We start from the raw sequence: 18,368 nt of genomic DNA, 5'->3' as shown, positions 1-18,368 counted from the left end.
TTACGGACAGCGTAGAATAATCCGACACAAACCGCCGTATTTAACAATTTTTAACAACTCAACTAATTCTGAATTGTAACGCGCTTCAAGCTGATTTTTGCGAAGCGAATTCTCAAATTAATGAATTATCTATGAGAATTTCTAAATATTTCATTGTTTTATATGCATGTGAGATCTCAGAGGGGCGTTTCAGACACAACGGGCGTGTCTTTAGCTCCCTCCACTTCGTCAGGTACTAGGAGCTTTCAGCTTTTACAAGTACATCATATTTCCTGTCATCACCGCTTGCAGTTGAAATCCTTTCGGCAATTTACTAGTTGACAAAGCTCCCTTGAATGAATTACCGTTCGATTTGAGTTTCTATTAAAGATTTTAAATTTATTTATTCGGTGGCCAGACTACTTTAGTTTTGTTAAACAATTTTTTGTGAGTCATGATTACTACCTAAGGTCGAGAGGGATGAACCAGGACCAAGAAGTTCCAACTGCAGTCAGTGAATTAAGTAGACTTGTAAGTAATTACTCTTAAATTCGTAGAAAATTGCAAATTGAATTTTGGTGGATGCGCCGGGATAATACCAACAAATACATAATTCGTTAGAAATTATTATCATTTAAGCTTGAAAATTATTTGGATGCTTAGTTTACATATGAAGTATGTAGTTTTTATCGTTTTATGTGAAAATTACAAAATTAGTTCGGTAACTTTCGTTAAACATTTAATTAAAAATCAACTGTTATAAAACTTTTTCAAGCTAAAAGTATTATGATTTTTTGTGAGAAAAAATTCTTAGATACCTTGAATAATAAAATGAAAAACTTCTTTTAAATATATTTGCATTCAAAATTTGCTTTCGTTTATTAATTCAGTTGTCTAATTTTGTAAACAGTTTTATCAATAGCTTTTCCTAATTTTTTATAACAAATTGTGACTTGCAATATTATTAACACATGTAACTTAAAACTGCTTGAAGGTTTCTATTTATAAATTAACTACATTTTTGTAAGAATTCGTAGTTTCTTCGCTCGAATTAGTTTTCTCTTCACCGACAATTTTCAAATTTATTTCAGTATTTTTGTGATGTTTCGTAGTTTATAAATAAAAAGAATTTGCAGTTAATTCAGCTAATTTTTTTATTTTATTTCTAAATGAGCGTAAATGTAACAAATCTAGAACAAACACAGACACAGAGGTCACAAAGTTTATTTATTACAAATGTGGCCCAATTTTATAAATTCAAACAATACTTTCAGTAGATAAAACGAGTTCACACTTTTGGTATTCAAATACATAATAATACATCTCGAGGATTAAAAAAACAGCAACAAAACCAAACCATTTAAATATTACTATAGTTTATTCGTCAGTTTTAATAAATGTTTTTAAATCAAAAACAAACTTTTACTAGGCACTAAAAATTTACTTTTACGTTTACGTAACGTTTCTTTCAGTTTTGTTTTCATAATTTTTGATGTATTTGAATATAGTAAGCGATTTTAAAACAGCCAGTTAGCATTTCGCCGCCGATTGAATTCTCCACTCCACTTGGAAAGAGCAACTCCCTATATAAATTTACTGCAGGAAATAAGACAATTTCTTAGCACAAAATGACATTTCGTCGGGCAAGAAGTGAACTTCATCGCTTATATTTCAGCTTTCAATTTCTAAATTGATTTCCGATTACAAAAGCTAATATTTACCTAAAATCAAACTGGTAATCCATCATTTATTTTATTAACTAAAAAAACCACAACCACTTTCATAAATAATGTCAAAAATGATAAATTTTCTAACAATTACTTAATGAAACAGGGCCACAATGCCTCAAAATGTTAAAGTAAACAGTGTCAATCCAGAACTGGTAGAACAAAACTTTCAAACCTAAATGCCGATTTCTTAATTAAATCCAGTTAAATTAACCGTTCCGTCTAATTGAATTATTGGACGTAAAAGAAACATAACTGTGTTACAAAGTAAATTTCATTTTGATGGTGTTTCAGGACGGCTGAAAGATCACAAATCAGTCCTGTTGGAATAAAAGTTGGGGGAGTTGTGGACAATAGCTTGGCGTTACATTATTTGTTTGTACAAGTCATCCACTCATTACAGTAATTGGCCGAACACCTCGTGTCTGCTGTTGACTATAACAAAGTCTCTTCTATTTAGAAATTACTTCCATTATAAGAAAAACTTTGGACGGGGGAACAAAACCGACAAAGACCTGATCAAGTTAGACAAACACTATTCTCGCAACAATAAGCATTATTTAGCCAAAATTTTATGAAAAAAATAAATTTAGTGAAATCGAAAGAAAAAACATATATTTATCAAGAAAATCCAAACAATACTAATAGATTTTATAGCAATAATAAATAAAGGGAATTACTAATGCTTCTACAATTTTTTTTCAATGTCATAATTAATAAATATTAATAATTAAAATTATTAATAATTATTTTTTTGTATTTTAAAGTAGGTTTAATTCAGTATTGTTGATATAAATAAAGGTTTTTATAGTTTTTAGGTGCAAAATTAGAAACTGGACACTTGTTACGCTGATGATTGAAGTATTATTCCCTTGAGCTGTTTACCAGCACAACAAATTGTTTGTCTTGGTAATTAGTCTGATAGTATAATGTCTAAATTGGCCATTAACAAGAAAAGCCCTGTTTTGCACAAAAGCAAGATCACCCTTCCTTGAAGTGGTAATATGTGTAACCGAATCCAGTTCCCAGGTCGAGCCCCTGTTGACACAGATAATTAAATGATGGCCACTCCATAAAACCCCCGCTTCTATTAAGGGTTAAGTTAATTTTATCTGGCTACTAATATGCTAAAACCCAACACTTCTGAGCTGAAACATTTCTACTAAAACTCCACAACAGTGATTTAGATTTTTTGATCCTAAACTGCGCTCTAATTTAATAAAATATTTCAGGGGTGTCTGTTCGGTTCCCCCTTCTCTTCGACGTGCTACCAGCAGTATCAGGAGCATTACAAGTCCACTCCACCCGCCGGTAAGCACAATTCGAGTCCTCGAAATAATTTTTATTCGCTCTGCCGAGAACGCCTAAATTTTTAATCAGCTCTCTGCCATTAAAACTCACTTAATATCGAGACAATAGCAACAACCTGAAATCTAGCGTGTTTCAGGCGTATTCCCAACAGACTGGAGAGAGCCCTGGCATCAAGAAGGTAAGTAATACTACTTACTTCATAATTAATGTCGTAAATGTGAGCGTTTAACCCTCTGTACTGTATAAAACGCCCCGACAGGGCGAGTTGTTTGTTCCCCATCTCGTTCTGTGTTGTTGCAAATTAATGGACGGGAGAGAAGGAAGGGAGAATCCTAGCCAGACTTAACAAAGCTTTCACCTGTTGTTAGCCCATTAATGATGCAAGCCGTTAAATGATGGACCTTATTCCACCGAGACCTGCACGAGTTCGGGCTGAAAATGATGCACACAGCGGGGATGGTTTTCCAAACTTGCAAATTTGGCAAATGGCAAAGTTTTTGATGGAAAAACAATCACAAAAAATTTCCAAGTTGTGTATTTTATTGCAAAATCATCAATAAACATCAAATAACCGATAGAAATCTGTACAGAATTTTCGGACAATTATTTATTTCTGTTTCAGGGAACAGTTGTGAAACTGACGATAGTGAGCAGTATGTCTCAGATTCGGACTTTCAGCAGCAGAATACCAGTCGTAAGACATTAATTCATTTTTGTTTTTTCTTAAATCAAGATTGTTAGAAATCTGAAAACAGTTTAAGAAATTTATACTAACTTAATTACTGTTTTTTTTAAACTAATAGGCACACAGAATCCAGCGTTTGTTATTAAATTCTGAATAAAATCACACGACTAGAGAAAAAATATATCTAACACCAAGCGCTGATTTCTGTGCGACTATTAGATTTTGAAATGCAGCAAAAATACATAAAGTGTGAGTTTGTTTTGTGCTCATTTTTGAAACATTAAAATGCTTTCAAGTTTTGTATTTAAGTTTTGATCGTTCAGACACACACTGAAAAAAATATTTAAAAAAGGGGGTGTTATTTGAGCCTCGAGTCATAATTTTTAATCAAGCTTATTGGAAGGCACCCTCCCTGCGATCAGTCAATATGTAAGTTTGTTTGCCGAAGATTTAAAAATTATCGGATTTACTTGGCGCCTACGGCATTTCTTTATCCGCTTTGACTAAAATCGCATTTTTTGCATTAAAGCAGACAATAAAATTCGTTCTTGAGCGTACATGTTATCGAATATGGTAGCGCGCGGTTACGTTGACTGTAGTAATCGGAGGACATGCTGAGTTTAGAGATCAACCTGTCATGAGTTCTTTCAGCAGCCAAACATCCATTTAGTTTTGTATATTCTCAACTTAAAGCACCGCGGGGTTCACCCTCTTTAACCTGTCATTTCTCTCTCTTTCTCTAAACTCAGCCGTTGCAAAAATCTTATTATTAATGCAGCTATTTGTTGCAATTTGTAGAGATAAAGCCGGAAAATAACATGTCGGATCTGCTAAACAAACCTCCAACATATCCTAGTTCGTATTCAGGGAACGACAATTTTGACGGGGTGTACGCCCCCACCTACCAACACACTGGATGTTTTTACTCAAATCCCATTTACAACAGGTAACATTCGCACACAGGGTTGCGTAAATATCAGCGGAATAAATAATAACCCTAGGTCTACTTCACCAGTAGTACCCAGAGGTAATGAGCACATTACGAGTAACTTACAAGGAATTCATCAAACTAACTTACCCATAAAACAAGAACCTGCAGACAGAGACTTTGAAGGTAAGTTCGCAACTTAATTTAAAACTGCACACAACTTTACCGTGAATCTGTTGGAGAACTTGTAAATTTTATAAAAAAAAACAGAGTCTCCTATTTTTTCATTTACAAGCTGTATTTTCGCTCTCAAATCGCAAAATAAGTAAGCTTTTAGCTGGAATTAACGTAATTTTTTCGATGGGTTTTAATGCAGTTTCTAGAAAGAAAAGCGATTCAAAACAAGCCATTACTCGATTTTTGAGAAAAAACATTTAATAACCAGAAGAGGAGCGGTTTGTGGCGGACCCACTACTGATGATATTTGCAATAACTCATTAGAACACATCTAAACGTTAGACTTTGTAAGATAAACAGGCAGCGTCAACAAATGCTTGTAAATTCAACAATGAGGGGGTTAATATTAATCGACTTGTTTGGCTGATACCTTTTAGCGGCGGCCACGAAAGCTCCCGGCGTATCGCATGAGCCGAAGATTTAATTGAAACTAATCAATATTAATAAAGCTGTTACATGCACCCCTAGTCCATTGTGCATACAAACACATAATGTAGCAGCTCCAAAATTCATACCAACTCGTTTAAATCAATGAAACTGCGACCAGTGTACGCGATTTTTATTAAGTGCTTCGATCGTAATTAATCACAATGACGGGGGATGCACTCCGGTTCATTAAAGCTCATTAATGCGAAAGATTCATCCCCACAAGATTATAACCAGCATTAATTTAAATTAGACAACAGACTGCACGGTAATAGTTTATGAATTCGTGATAAATGGACGCTTGCAGTCGAAATAGTACAATGCACTTTGTTAAAAACAAATTTAATATTTAAGCATGTTTGGATGTACTTCTATCGCGTCTTTTATTTGGCTTTCCGTCGTAATCAAATCGCGCTCCCTACCGCTCCTAAAGCAGTCGGTTTATTTGCATGCGGCTTGATATAATATATTTATCCGCAGGAGGCGTTCTATGCAGATTTTAATCGCAAAAGAATGAATTTTGATTTTCTATAACGCAGGTTTGAAATTGTCGTCACGTTTTGGGTATCGGTAGAAGAATGTGTGGCAGGAAATTGTAGCGCATTGCTTCCCCGCTGATCGGAATTTCAATCAATTTTATTTACCAAAATTATCATTATTTTATTGTGTATTTCACATGTGTACTGAAGGTACATGTATTGGTATACACGATTATTTTTTGAGGGTTTTGATTTGTATCAGGAGAGAATTTTTAGGCAACTTTAGGACGTGTTACGACAAATGCAAAAGCACGCCGGCGAGTAAAAGCCACTGGAAGCAGCCGATGGGCCTCATCAACCCAGGTTAGCTTTCGAATAAACAAGCCCCACATTACGTTTCTGCTTCAGATAAAACTCTGGACGAGAAGTGTCGCGAATCTGCCGATAATCGATCCAACTTCCAGAATGCAAGTGGCAGAAGAGGGTCACTGCAATTGTGGCAGTTTTTGGTGGCACTTTTGGACGCGCCAGACGCCAGTGCTGGCTGCATAGCCTGGACAGGCCGAGGGATGGAGTTTAAATTGATCGAGCCCGAAGAGGTGGCCCGGAGATGGGGCGCTCAGAAAAACCGGCCAGCGATGAATTACGACAAACTTAGCCGATCGCTGAGATACTACTACGAAAAGGGCATAATGCAGAAAGTTGCAGGTCAGTTTTTGGCTTGGTTTTGTAAGTTTTTGTGGGAGAATGTGGTTTTAGGGGAGAGATATGTTTACAAATTTGTTTGTGATCCTGATGCTTTGTTCAATATGGCTTATGGAGGGCACCATGAAAATTCAGTGCGGTCGCAAATCGCAAATCGGCCGGAAAATCTTAGTACGAAAACTGAAACTCATCATCTGGCTTACACAGATATGCTCAATTTCTATAATTGTGGAATTGCCCATCCCTACCAACACCTGCATCCGTATTTGCAAGATTCGAAGCATTCGCGTTATCCGTGAGATGATTTGGTGCGTTTGATTTTGGCGAAATTTCTTCTTTTATCTTGATGCTAGTCAGTTGTAAGTCATTCATTTTGTGTAAATTATTATAAATACGTAAATGTTGTAACAAATAAATAGAACATGTAATGTTTGTGTGTGTTTTATTTCTCAAATTTAAACCTTTAAGACTATTACCCAGAGCAAAGGTATCATAACTAAGGGTTTTTATGAAAAACACTGTCACAACCTGGTTAAGAGTTAGGTTACAAAAGATTTAAGTCTTATACGTAAATATTTATACAAACAGAAAAAAAGGTTATTAAAAAATAAAAACAAGATGCCGTTAACTAAAAAAAATCCTTCATAAAAATACCAATTACAAAAAAAATTCCAAAAAAATTCCAAGTTACAAATAATTCTACTAATTCACTAATAAATAATTGTAGTCCCAAAATAATACTCTATGGGTAAGTTAGTAGAAAGTATGTATCTTCAAAAAATACAAAAAAACAACACAATTCTATGCACTTTTAATGTTTTCAGATCCCTATTTATCTCTTAAGAGTACCAAAAAAGTCAATTGAATCGATTTTTGATTTTACAATATTTTGGCGACGCTTTGGTTGATTTTCGATACCCGGAACATTAATCGAGTAATAATTCCGGAAATACCTAACCTATTAAGTTGATTATAGTTGGAATGCTCATTAAATTATCTATTTTGTTTTTAAAGATCATTGTCGTACGACAATCAATTTTCGAGAAAATTGCTCATATGCTTAAATGAAAAAAAAAATCATAACTTTATAACCTTTGAAAATCTGAAAATTTTCTCGACGCCAATCGATGTCCCAGATCATTTTGCTTACATCTACATCAAAATAGTTCCATTTTTTTGCATAGTTTTGCCGTAATTAAGAAAATAAAAAAACTGAAAAAATTGTGAATACCCTCCGATTAAAACCTTTCCTATCTGATAGATTTTTATGTGCTCTTTACAATGTTTTATTGTTAGCTTTTTCCCGTAATCGGCGTTAGAATTTGCCTTGAAACCTATAACATTTTGTAGAGCACTGAGATTTTTTGCTGACTCCAATAGTTTTGCCGTAAGCGGCACTAGATGAAAAAAAAGGGAAACTTGCACCATATTTTTGGGGACTTTCTCAGAAATTATAAGTTCTAGAGCAAAAATTAAATAAGCATGAAAATGGGCCTCAAATTATCTATCTTTTGATGAAACTCGGAACTACTCCGGGTATCAGTTCCGGCTACAAAGGCATTTTTAATCTTTCACAACAAAAATGATAACTCCAAATCTAAAAGTCTCAGAGCAACACTGTTTGTCCTAGCGTGTTCCACGGTTTATTATGCCTATTATACTGTGTTTTTTACAATATTTAAAGTTTTGAAATTTCTCCTGAAATTACGTGTAAATTTTTTTGCACTTTTCTGTTTTTTTAAACCACTATTCATGCCTTAAAAGTGCAAAAAATATTTTTTTTTGTTTTAAGATATTTGATCTTTTCAATTTTTGGTCAATTATCTGTACCCATTATCTGTTTTTTTTTTCAAAAAAACTTTTTTAGGAGTATTAAATTTTTAATAAAATTTAAAAACCCAAGAGTTCATTAGTTATTTATTTATTAGGATCACAATAGAAAATTATTATATAAAGCTTTATCTTATGCAATCAACAATACAGAAGGATAAGTTCCACATCGGGATGTTAGATGGCCTGAGTATAGTTATGGCGCTCTGTCAGATTCAAAAAGTTTGTGGTTAGAATTTTGATGATTTGTTTATACTTTAAGTTATTCATTTAAAAAGTATGAAGTATGAAAAAGTATGTCCGAAAGGAAACGACGTTGGTTATCAAAAGTGTACAGTGACTCCCAAGAAAACAACACCGACACTGATATTTCATGGAGCAGTTCTGATTCAAACAGTGAAGACCACGCAAATTCCTCTCACAAAAGAGTAAAAATAAAAAAATGGCTCGAATTACATCTCGAACAAAAAGTAAGAAATATAATCATGACACCACCTCGAACAATCGAGATTTTAACACCTGACGAATTCCTCGAATCGCCTGTAATTACTGAAAGAAAACCTGAAGATCAGTCACCAATTCTCTCCCGTTTTTTGCAAGAGCAGTCTCCAGTCATCTCCAGGAACAAAGTTGCACGAAAACTTAACAATGCAAATTACGCCACTCGCAAAAAAATAAAAAACACAGAATGGGTCGAATTACATCTCGACCAAAATGTAAACATGACTCCACCTCCAAGAACTGAGGTTTTAACACGTGACGAAACCCTCGAATCGCCTGTAATTAATAAAATAAACCCTGAAGACCAGTCACCAGTTCTCGCCCAACGTGAGTCTCCAGTCATCACCAGGAACAAAACTCTAAGAAAAATTGGGTGGCGCAGCAAAAAAATCGAAAATGAGACTAGGACTCAAATCATTACCGATGATTTTAATTCTTCACCGCTTAAAACACAATTCAACATATCACCAGCAAATACAGAATTGTCCCAACGTCTCGATATTGACCCCGTCCCAAGCCAGCACGTCTCAGAAGTGATCTCAAACGACTCAAGTTCGTATTCTGACCTTAAGGCCCTCTACCACCAACCGCCCCCAAAGAGAAAACGTTTCAAGAAAGGTAGTTTAGCTAGTCAGTTGCAGAAAGCTGTCAATTTACAAAGCAGCAGCACTGCCATTTGGCAACACGAGATGTTTTTAAGTAAATCAAAAGGGGAAGAAGTTCGAACTAGTTCAGCGGAGGAAATAGATTTTGTAGTCTTGAAGAAATGGAAAGAGTATAGTTGCACGATTTTAGAGTGTCGTTACTGTAAAAAATCTAAATTTTCTGTAGAAAATGATCGAAGTTTCCTAATAACTGTGGGTTTGCACAATCCTTCAAACATTTGTTTCGAACCAAACGAGACTTACCGAATTTTCCCGCCGTATTTGACGAAAATCGTCAAATACGAGCTAAAAGAAACTCTTTGTTTAATAGATGGTTGTCGGTTTATTTCTTTATAATTTTTCGTAAATTAAAAAAAAAGAATGGTGCGATATCGTGTTAGAATGATGTATTGATTTTTGTTCACAAAGGACGTAATAAAACAAATAACAAGTTTCATATTGCTCTATTTTACCCTCCATTCAATACATAATTACATCAATTCACAACGAATAAATTGATATACTTACTGCATTTTGAACTCTTGATTGTCTTTGTTAATGCCTTTAATGTTAGTTATTCGAAAATAAGTTCAAGTTGGTCAATTCTACTCAGTCGTGCTTAACACACGGGTTGTAAAAACATCTCAAAATTGGAAAAACGGCGCTGCGTTAGTCTTTTTCGCTCCCTATTTCGTAAATAAAACGGAAGAGTAAATTTTGATTGACATATATGCAACACAAACATCTCTTCAACACTGATAAAATATAACACAGATCAACATCAACTAGTTGCGATTGACGACAACGCTACGAACTGAATTTGTGCAGTTACAGATCGTCGTAAAAATTCTGGTGGCAAATGTGCGAGCTTGCGACCTGGCCCTGTTCGACCAAGCCCCGATCCTCTTAGTCCCATCTGAAACCAGAATTAGAAATTAGCGCCCCGAATTATTGATTCCGAAACGATCGGCGGGAAATTCAACCTGCGCATCGCTCAATACTCACTCTGTATTCCTAAAGCGTCCTGAAAATATGCACTTTATTAAAGAATTTCCCCCGAATTAGCCCACATACCAATTTCCCTTTACCCTTAGTTCCGTTCCGGAGCTCGACCTCCTTTTGTGCTTTTTCGAAAAGGTCGTTTAAAAAATCGTTCACGTCTTGCATTTTCTCCGGGTCGCTTTTAAACTGTGCCATTCTTAGTTGCAAGGATTGCTCCAGGTCAAGATTTAACTCAGCCATTGTTTTGATTATTGTTTAATTCACTATCAACAAGTAGAAAATTTGCTGTTTGTTTGATTCACTACAATTGCGCTAAATGTCGGTTTGAAGGAAGTTAGACGTGATTTTGTCAACACATTTTGGTGGAAAATTCTTTCGAACACAACTGTGTTTGCGTGTGGGCTCTCCAAACGCCCGATACTCGTCGCACTTCGCAGTTGACTGGTTCAGTTCCCCACTCCGGGCTCCGTGTCCTCAATCACCACGATCGCATTTTACCCGGAGCGACGGCAGAACTAACAATACGCAGATTGCTTATGTAATCACCGGAGCTTTCCGGGCTTTAGTAAAAGGAAATCAAAGGAAGGGGTCGGGAATACCAGCCTTTTTGGCACTGAGTGGGGATTAATTTATCATAACTGAATGGAAAAATACATCGACACATGTTTATTTAAGGAAATCGATGTTTACTCACTTATCCATTAATTTCCAGAACTATCATCAGTGATAATTACAGAACGATGAAAAACGAAATTAATTTGTGTTCGATGTTTTCCAGTTCCCAAAGAAAGCCAAAGTATCAAAATATTTGTACGCTCTTGTTTATGAATTTTGTTTGTTTTATTACCATAATAAAAGAATAAAAAATACATTCTTCAAGTAAGACATCTGTTTAATTTACTTTTTGTTTGCACATGACGGATGGGACAAAAAAATCTTGTGTGAGAAAATAGCTTCTCAGACAGATTTTAATTATTAAAGACTTTAACCATATTAAAATTAGATAGTGGAAATTAAAAATTCTTGGATTTGTGTAACAACGTAAGAAATAAAAACATCTTATGTTTGCGATAACGGACGGGACATTAAAAGTTATAAAGATCAAAAAATAATATTACTTATCAATTTACTTACCGGTTCCTATTTTAGTTATAACTACCAGAAACTAGAAAAATACCCTTCAAAAAATATTTAACAATTGTATTACGTCAATTTAATTAATTATCCTCTCTCAAAAGACATCAATTCGACATGGAATAATAAGTTGAAGTTGACTCGCAAATTTTTCGAAAATTTCTAAATACTTACTTATTTGGGTACTAAAGAGATAAAGTTTTTTTATTCTTAATAGTAATAGCGAATTCAATATTAAATTAAATTTAGCGTTTTTCTACACCCTTTAATTCTTTTTTCTTAGTTCAAATAAGACTAGAATGAGGATACCACAAGCCAAACAAACATGGTAAATTCAAGTTATGATCGATAAAGCAGTATTAGGAAGGAAAAGCGCCCGACTAAATTGGAAAGGTGCAGTTCAATCACGCAAGGAAATTGGTGCTAAACACTGAAACGTGAAATCAAATCTAAGCAGCGGCTCGGAAAATAATATCCAAAGCTTCAAAAGTCGATATTCGACACCACACACAAATATAAATTAACGGAAAAACCGCAAAAACGACTTTAAATGTCGCTTGTTCTATTACGCAAAATAGACAATTAACAAGTCCTTGAATTTTTACAATGACTAATTGGTCTTGTTTGTCGTTTCTCCATCTTTTACAAGTCATATGACTGGTTTTGTCTATTATACGACGTTGTTATTTGCTCCTAATGTAAATTTACATTAGGAAAATAAGTAACTCTGTCCCAGCTACTTTCATTAAATCTGTTTCGTAACTCTGATAAGAGGCAAGAGATAAGCAGTGAATTTTGAAAATCTGGTTAATATTTTTTGATTGATAGTCAGCTGTATTGCCAACTTATTTACAATCGCAGGTCAATTTAAGTGAAAAGGCAATCATTGGAAAAAAATAATACTCAATAAATCAATTTATTTCGAAACTCCGACATCCAAATTAATTAATAATGAAACTGAGCCCTTGGTGTCTTGCAAAAATATCCATCGAAACTCAACTTTACCACTTCTTGATTCGTGTCTTCCTTAGGCCCGATAGTTTTAACAGGCGGTGGCCGCCTTAGCTTTCGTCCAAATCGTCCAGTTTTGCGTTGCCACCATCCAGACCTAGGCCTGTTCCCCAATTCTCTATTTTTTTGCGCTGAACCAATAGGAGTTGTAGCGTGCTCCACATTACTTAATCTACCCACAGTACACATGCAGTTCTCCAGCAAACTAAACTCCTTTTTACTCGGCATCATAACAATAACTCTATTATCAACTTTCCGCATTATTGTAGCAAAAGACCCCGCCGTGTGGACCAAAAATCCGCCCAAACCTGGGACTTTCTCAATGCAATGAACCTGAGTACCCAGCGGCAGCGCCCCAAGGGGGTACGCATCACCCTCATTGGCACGAACTGAAGTTAAAATCGATAAACAAAACATATTTTTTCATTCAGAAATACCTGGAATACGGGGGATGTGACACGAGGTCTTGATTAAATCCCCAGGTTTCATGTTTTCCGTGGCTAGAATATATTTTAATTTGTCACCATGTGCTACAAGTGCGACGAAAGCTGTCCTGCACCCATCCTTGATTATTTTAATGACTCGTTCGGTTTGTGGGGGGCCCTCACTGGGGCCCACTCGTCTCCAGTCAATCCAGTGGTACTTGTGTTTTATGCCCCCGCCGATGCCCTTAACAGCCAGCCGGCCCGTCTCGGGGTCTCTGCCCCCCAAATTGGTCACGTCCAAAGGCTTGACGGTGTAATTTTCGGGGAAGTGAACGATTCTTCGGTAACTCTTCCCATGTCCAATTTCGGGTTTTGGCGGCGGGACATGGCGGTATCTCACGCTAGTCAAGACTTTAGGCGCATTTTGAGTGCTTGTTAAGGCTAATTTTTGTAAAGCTCGCGTTAAAGTGGCCATTTAAGGTTAGGAAACCCTTGACAATTAAGGTTAAAGCAACCGACTTGAAGTTAGCCGGGTTACAAAAATTGCATAAAATTGCAATTTTTCTGAATATTGTTGTTGGTTTTGTGAACTACGGAAGCATAATTAGTGTTTTAATACCGCCCTTTTTTAATGCCGCATTTTTGGGGCATTTTTTTGGGAATCAATGGACAAGGTTGTCGTTTGGAGCTAACTTCACTTCGATAATTGCTTCAGTTCCTGATCATTTTAGTTCATCTAATTTTGTGTTGTGCCGGTTGTCTTTGGGCTCAATGAGAGTTAAGATCGAATGGATTTTAACATTGAAATACGTAAGAAACAGCTAGATAATTTGGATCAGCTTATATCTTCGTCCAGGAGTAGAATCCAGTCAGTGCTGAGCTACCTGGACTGGACGCAAGAAAACGTCGAAAAAGTATTTTTATTCTTATTTTTACAATCCTGGTTTGATAAACGTAATGTTGTTGTACAGGGGGACCCTTTGGTACAATGTCCTGTCAATCCTCATCACAGGATTCATCCTAAATCTTGGACCGAACATATTGAAAAATGTGTTGTTCAAATTGAAGGATACTCTTCAAACAGTCAATTTTTATCGGAGTCTCTTGATAATCCTACTCAGTCAATATACATAGGTAATAGGAGTAGTAATTCAGTTCGCCAATCTTACATAATTTGCTTATAGATCGCAATAAAAAAATTGAACTCATCACCAAAGAACTGGCAGAAAAGGGCGCCCTAAGATTAGGTTTGTATAACAATTGTCACTTTCTCTTTGCTTGGAATGAGTGGGACGTAGGGAATAAATTTTGAATTTTTTTTCAGAAAAAGATTACAATTTTGATGAAGTTAAAACACAACTAAACATAAAAATATCCATATTCATTAATATATCCTTTTTCAATATCCTTTTTTATTAAATGTGCTAGACTGTCTTTAGGGAAAGCCATTCATTTTCATACAATCTCTACGTAAACTCTTAAATTTTTTGTGCATGTGCTCACTTCAAAATTTAATAAGTCTGGAATTTTGCATTGCATGCGCACAGATTCGCTGTATTTCCATTTAGAATTTAATTTAATTTTTACCATCTAGCCTGGAATGGATTAGATCCCGACCCAAGGACTTCAGATAGATTAATTTCGACTTTTTCTCCCGATGAAAGATTAATTTTTTACAACTACACGGTTCAGAATACAGAAGGCCCCCCTTCACCACCTGAATTCACAACGTAAGTGTTTGAATTTTGGCCAAATTTGACCGTAAAACCGCACTTTTTGGACTCGTCTTTCCGCCCTTTTAGGACACTCAGCCTTAAATTTATTTTTTCAGGCTATATGACAAAAAACACGATGAGGAGAAGCCTCTTACTTACGAGGAAATCTTGGCCCAAGAGCGAGACTCCAAAAGGAGAAGGGCCAAGTATAAGTCGGTTCATATCAATCGTAAAAACCATACAGAAGTGATCAGAGAAGTGATAAATGGACAAATGGGAGAATACAAAGAGTGGTTACTAGCGAAAGATCAAACTAAAGATAATAAGGAGTGTAATAATGGTGTTCATGACGACAAAAAGGAAGAAATTGAACGTCCACACTCCTCTACTAGTAGAAATTCAAGCAGTTCTAGAAGCACCAATAGGAAGTATGACAGACATAGAGATGAACGCGATAGAAGTAGGAAGCGTTATGTCAGGTCCAGAAGTCGAGAAAGGAGTTACAGGAGCGAAGACAGGAATTGTGAAGAAAGGAGAAATAGAAGAAATCGCTCAGGGGAAAGAAGACGCTCACGAGAACGAGATAGGAGACATTCAAGGGACAGAAGTAGACGTAGTTTCAGTGACGTAAGGAGACGTTGAAGGTAATTTTGTAAGTTTTCGTCGATTTGCGAAAGTGTTCCGTTTGAATTTTATAATAAATAAAAAATATTAAACAGCTAAATGAATGTTTCATTGGCCTTCCTGTACCTAATACAAAATATTTTTTTAAAACAGTATTTATTAAGCTTTATCGTTCGTCATTTATTTACATTTGCCCAACATAGATTAAAGTATGTAAACAGACATAGATCACAATTTGGTTTAAAACACTTCCGGTGGTAAAATTTTTTTCAAAAGCAGAGCTACAGTGCGACCTTGATGCTGAAACGTCAGTTGTTCTCTGCTAAAATACTCTACAAAATCCTTGAGCGTTGCGAATTCTGGAGACATGCTTTCGTTTTCTGTATTGAGACGAATTTTGTTGTTTGGACCTTTTTCTATCCCCAGATTAAAATATCGACCGTTGTGCTTTAGTGTTAATGAGAGAAAATATTTTCGACTTGGTCGAATGAGAAAAGCCCCATTTGCTAAATTTTGGAGGAGCTGTTTGGCGCCCCTCCTGTCCGTATTCCGGTAGAATGGCTCGTCGTTGATGTTGACTGAAATTAAAAAAATCATACGTGCAAACAATTTACTTGATTTTTTGATTTTGATACTTACAAACATAATTTCCATACTCTTCTCCTTCATCCCCTTCGCTTTCACTATTGTCTCTTAGTTCTGCTGGATTGAGAGGGCCGTGGGGTAAATTGTTGGGCGATGGTACAATTTTTAAACCCCCTGTAAGGCAAAAGTGTTCATAACTGTCGGGTTTAGGTTTTGGTTCTTCTACTTCAGCATTTCCATAAGTTGCCTCCTCTTCTGAAGCTAGAAAGTTTTTTATGAAAAAATGTTATTTCAGCTGTCTACCTACAAAGTAGATTATTTTCAGACTTTGATCTGGATGGCACTTGATCTGGAGCTTTGGTTTCAATATACACGGTTTTTCGTGTTTGTATTTGGGTATTTTCGGTGAATTCTTCTGCTCGTTTTGGAACAGCGGGTAGAGGTCTATTTTGCAAACGTCTTTCAGGTTTAGGTGAACTTTCTGAATTTTTTCTTGACCGTTCTAAGGAATTCGTGTTGCATTCATTGGGATTCTTTTTGTTTGTTTTAAATAAACCAAATAATTTGTTAGTCAATAATTCGTAGTTTGATGGTTTCTGCGGTACGGTGACTTGCGGAGTTGTTTCTTCCACAGCTTCGTATGTTATTTCTTCAGGTTCCGACATTATTTGAGTTTGCTCTGATTTTTTCCGGTTATTTTCTTTCGCTCGTGGAAGGAGAGGAGGTGGTTCATCCACGGCGCTTTTATTTGTAGGTCCATTAATATAATCTACGGTGGTACTTTCCCTTGGTAATGCTAGTGGAGGTCTTTGCGAAATAGAGTTTTGTCGGAATTGTGTAGAAGGTTTCAAATATCCACTTTCGTCGTAGATATCCATTGGAACGTATTCTTCAACCGGTGATTCTTTTTCAACTTCTATAAACGCCTTTTCGGGTGGTTTTAATTCTGGTAATTTTTTGGGAGGTGTTGGCAGTTGTTTACATTTATTTTCTTTTTGAGGACTTTTTTCGAAGTCAGTTTTTTTGCTCGCGTCGGAAAATTCCTTTTCGTGAACCACTAGTTTTTTTGGTGGTATTGGCAGTTGTTTACTTTTATTTTCCTGTTGAGAGTCGGTCTTGTCATCCAAAATTACCGTCTCGGAAAATTTGGGTGTTGGCAGTTGTTCACAAACATTTTCTGTTTGAGGAGTTTCTTGACTGGAAAATTCATTTTCTTCAGCCACTTTATTTACCGATGGTCTTTTAGGTGGTACCAACGGTTTTTGTTTATTTTGGGTTTCTGGTGAATTCATATATATTACTTGTTCTAATTTCTCCACGAAATTGGACTTTTCATGCCTAATGCTTTGCCGTCTGATTAAGTTTGGAGGCTTAGGTTTTTCTTGAGGTAATTGGAGATAGTTTCCAGGATTTTCTTTTAATTTTGTTACAAATGACCAAAGTTTTCGTTTTACGGCTACTTCTAATTTCCATTTAATCATATCTAATTCAGTTAAATTCTAGAACAAAGCAATTAATGGTTGTTTTTGACTGGAGGTGATGTGTGTCGTGAATAAAAATTGCAAGGAAAACTTACCAAAAGTTCTTTTCCGTCTTTAATATTCATTTTAATTAAAACTTCCTCGAGTTCAGAGTATCCGTTCTAAAAAGGACATGTGCTAAAAATGGTTATATAATAACTAAAAAAGTTGTGCTTACATCTTTGAACATTTGTATCACATCGTCTTGATTAAACTGTTGGATAAAATTTAAATATTTGTGGTTGCTCATCTTTCGTGCAATGAAAAATAGCGTATGACATTCTCAACGGATATAAAATTTATCTTATCGGCGAAAACAGCAAACTACTTAAATATATTTTTTTAAATTACGTCTCGAGGTGTGAGTTTATAAATAAGTGGTTAATAATAATTTTGCAAAAAAAACGGCAAGAAAATCCATACAATTATTAGTTATTGATCAAATTTTAAACAATTGGACATAATTAGTGTCATATTACTCGGGGAATTTTGCAGGAAATGACTAAAACGTGGGGAACTTCCTTTCGTTTTATCATTACCATAAATGATTTGGTCACATTTTTTTGTAAATAAAATTTACCTAATTTGATAAACCGGTTCAATAACAAATAGCACTTCTTGACTGATATTATCTGCAAACATTTATTCTTCGCTATCAAATTTACCTAGACGGTAAACGTGTCCCATTTTCAACAAATCGGTATTTTGTGGTATATTTCTGAATTTAAGCGATGCTCAGTTTTTCACATACTTACTTTAAACCATTTTTATTAATTATTTAAATTATATAACTGCAGCGGCCGTTGATTTATTAGTTTATTGATATGAGGAAAAATAAATAATTATATTTCAGTAGTTATCTGACAAATTTCACAGTATTTATCTCACATTATCAAACTT

At 35.4% G+C, this 18,368-nt stretch overlaps 5 protein-coding genes across 5 annotated transcripts; 2 read left to right on the top strand and 3 right to left on the bottom strand.

The window, feature by feature from the left end:
• The first annotated feature begins 271 nt into the window (after nt 1-271).
• Ets96B lies at nt 272-6,893 on the top strand. The gene is made up of 9 exons (XM_008203337.3): nt 272-510; nt 2,939-3,017; nt 3,154-3,195; nt 3,640-3,711; nt 4,501-4,648; nt 4,704-4,816; nt 6,049-6,135; nt 6,181-6,480; nt 6,532-6,893. The coding sequence occupies exons 1-9, from the start codon at nt 460-462 to the stop codon at nt 6,774-6,776; spliced, it is 1,137 nt and encodes a 378-aa protein (XP_008201559.2). The 5' UTR covers nt 272-459; the 3' UTR covers nt 6,777-6,893.
• Nucleotides 6,894-9,900: 3,007 nt separating this feature from the next.
• Nucleotides 9,901-11,038, bottom strand: LOC103315216 (hypothetical protein). The gene is made up of 3 exons (XM_008203339.3): nt 10,527-11,038; nt 10,458-10,476; nt 9,901-10,368 (listed from the first exon to the last, which is right to left on the bottom strand). The coding sequence occupies exons 1-3, from the start codon at nt 10,692-10,694 to the stop codon at nt 10,238-10,240; spliced, it is 318 nt and encodes a 105-aa protein (XP_008201561.1). The 5' UTR covers nt 10,695-11,038; the 3' UTR covers nt 9,901-10,237.
• Nucleotides 11,039-12,488: 1,450 nt separating this feature from the next.
• mRpL2 (mitochondrial ribosomal protein L2) lies at nt 12,489-13,499 on the bottom strand. Its single transcript, XM_967015.5, has 2 exons — nt 13,037-13,499; nt 12,489-12,988 (listed from the first exon to the last, which is right to left on the bottom strand). The coding sequence occupies exons 1-2, from the start codon at nt 13,497-13,499 to the stop codon at nt 12,534-12,536; spliced, it is 918 nt and encodes a 305-aa protein (XP_972108.1). The 3' UTR covers nt 12,489-12,533.
• A 298-nt stretch (nt 13,500-13,797) lies between these two features.
• LOC103315217 (U11/U12 small nuclear ribonucleoprotein 48 kDa protein) lies at nt 13,798-15,463 on the top strand. Its single transcript, XM_008203341.3, has 5 exons — nt 13,798-13,938; nt 13,996-14,158; nt 14,209-14,271; nt 14,619-14,754; nt 14,856-15,463. The coding sequence occupies exons 1-5, from the start codon at nt 13,813-13,815 to the stop codon at nt 15,379-15,381; spliced, it is 1,014 nt and encodes a 337-aa protein (XP_008201563.1). The 5' UTR covers nt 13,798-13,812; the 3' UTR covers nt 15,382-15,463.
• On the bottom strand, nt 15,451-18,251 carry LOC103315218 (titin). Its single transcript, XM_008203342.3, has 5 exons — nt 17,647-18,251; nt 17,525-17,590; nt 16,256-17,447; nt 16,003-16,209; nt 15,451-15,941 (listed from the first exon to the last, which is right to left on the bottom strand). The coding sequence occupies exons 1-5, from the start codon at nt 17,716-17,718 to the stop codon at nt 15,604-15,606; spliced, it is 1,875 nt and encodes a 624-aa protein (XP_008201564.1). The 5' UTR covers nt 17,719-18,251; the 3' UTR covers nt 15,451-15,603.
• Between the last annotated feature and the right edge of the window lie 117 nt (nt 18,252-18,368).

This window comes from Tribolium castaneum, chromosome 4 (assembly GCF_031307605.1).
Source record: "Tribolium castaneum strain GA2 chromosome 4, icTriCast1.1, whole genome shotgun sequence".
NCBI classification, from domain to species: Eukaryota; Metazoa; Arthropoda; class Insecta; order Coleoptera; family Tenebrionidae; genus Tribolium; species Tribolium castaneum.
This window is presented reverse-complemented; position numbering and strand designations above follow the sequence as displayed.

Bases quoted from the DNA above. Each gene is read 5' to 3' on its own strand.
- LOC103315217 (XM_008203341.3), top strand. From the start codon at position 13,813: ATGGATTTTAACATTGAAATACGTAAGAAACAGCTAGATAATTTGGAT. The intron at 14,159-14,208 runs GTAATAGGAGTA...ATTTGCTTATAG, and splicing joins TACTCAGTCAATATACATAG to ATCGCAATAAAAAAATTGAA. The intron at 14,755-14,855 runs GTAAGTGTTTGA...TTATTTTTTCAG, and splicing joins TCACCACCTGAATTCACAAC to GCTATATGACAAAAAACACG.
- mRpL2 (XM_967015.5), bottom strand. From the start codon at position 13,499: ATGGCCACTTTAACGCGAGCTTTACAAAAATTAGCCTTAACAAGCACT. The intron at 12,989-13,036 runs GTATTTCTGAAT...TTTTAACTTCAG, and splicing joins TCACATCCCCCGTATTCCAG to TTCGTGCCAATGAGGGTGAT.
- Ets96B (XM_008203337.3), top strand. From the start codon at position 460: ATGAACCAGGACCAAGAAGTTCCAACTGCAGTCAGTGAATTAAGTAGA. The intron at 4,817-6,048 runs GTAAGTTCGCAA...GAGAATTTTTAG, and splicing joins TGCAGACAGAGACTTTGAAG to GCAACTTTAGGACGTGTTAC. The intron at 6,136-6,180 runs GTTAGCTTTCGA...TTTCTGCTTCAG, and splicing joins GATGGGCCTCATCAACCCAG to ATAAAACTCTGGACGAGAAG.
- LOC103315216 (XM_008203339.3), bottom strand. From the start codon at position 10,694: ATGGCTGAGTTAAATCTTGACCTGGAGCAATCCTTGCAACTAAGAATG.
- LOC103315218 (XM_008203342.3), bottom strand. From the start codon at position 17,718: ATGAGCAACCACAAATATTTAAATTTTATCCAACAGTTTAATCAAGAC. The intron at 17,591-17,646 runs GTAAGCACAACT...TGTCCTTTTTAG, and splicing joins TGATACAAATGTTCAAAGAT to AACGGATACTCTGAACTCGA. The intron at 17,448-17,524 runs GTAAGTTTTCCT...GCTTTGTTCTAG, and splicing joins AAGACGGAAAAGAACTTTTG to AATTTAACTGAATTAGATAT.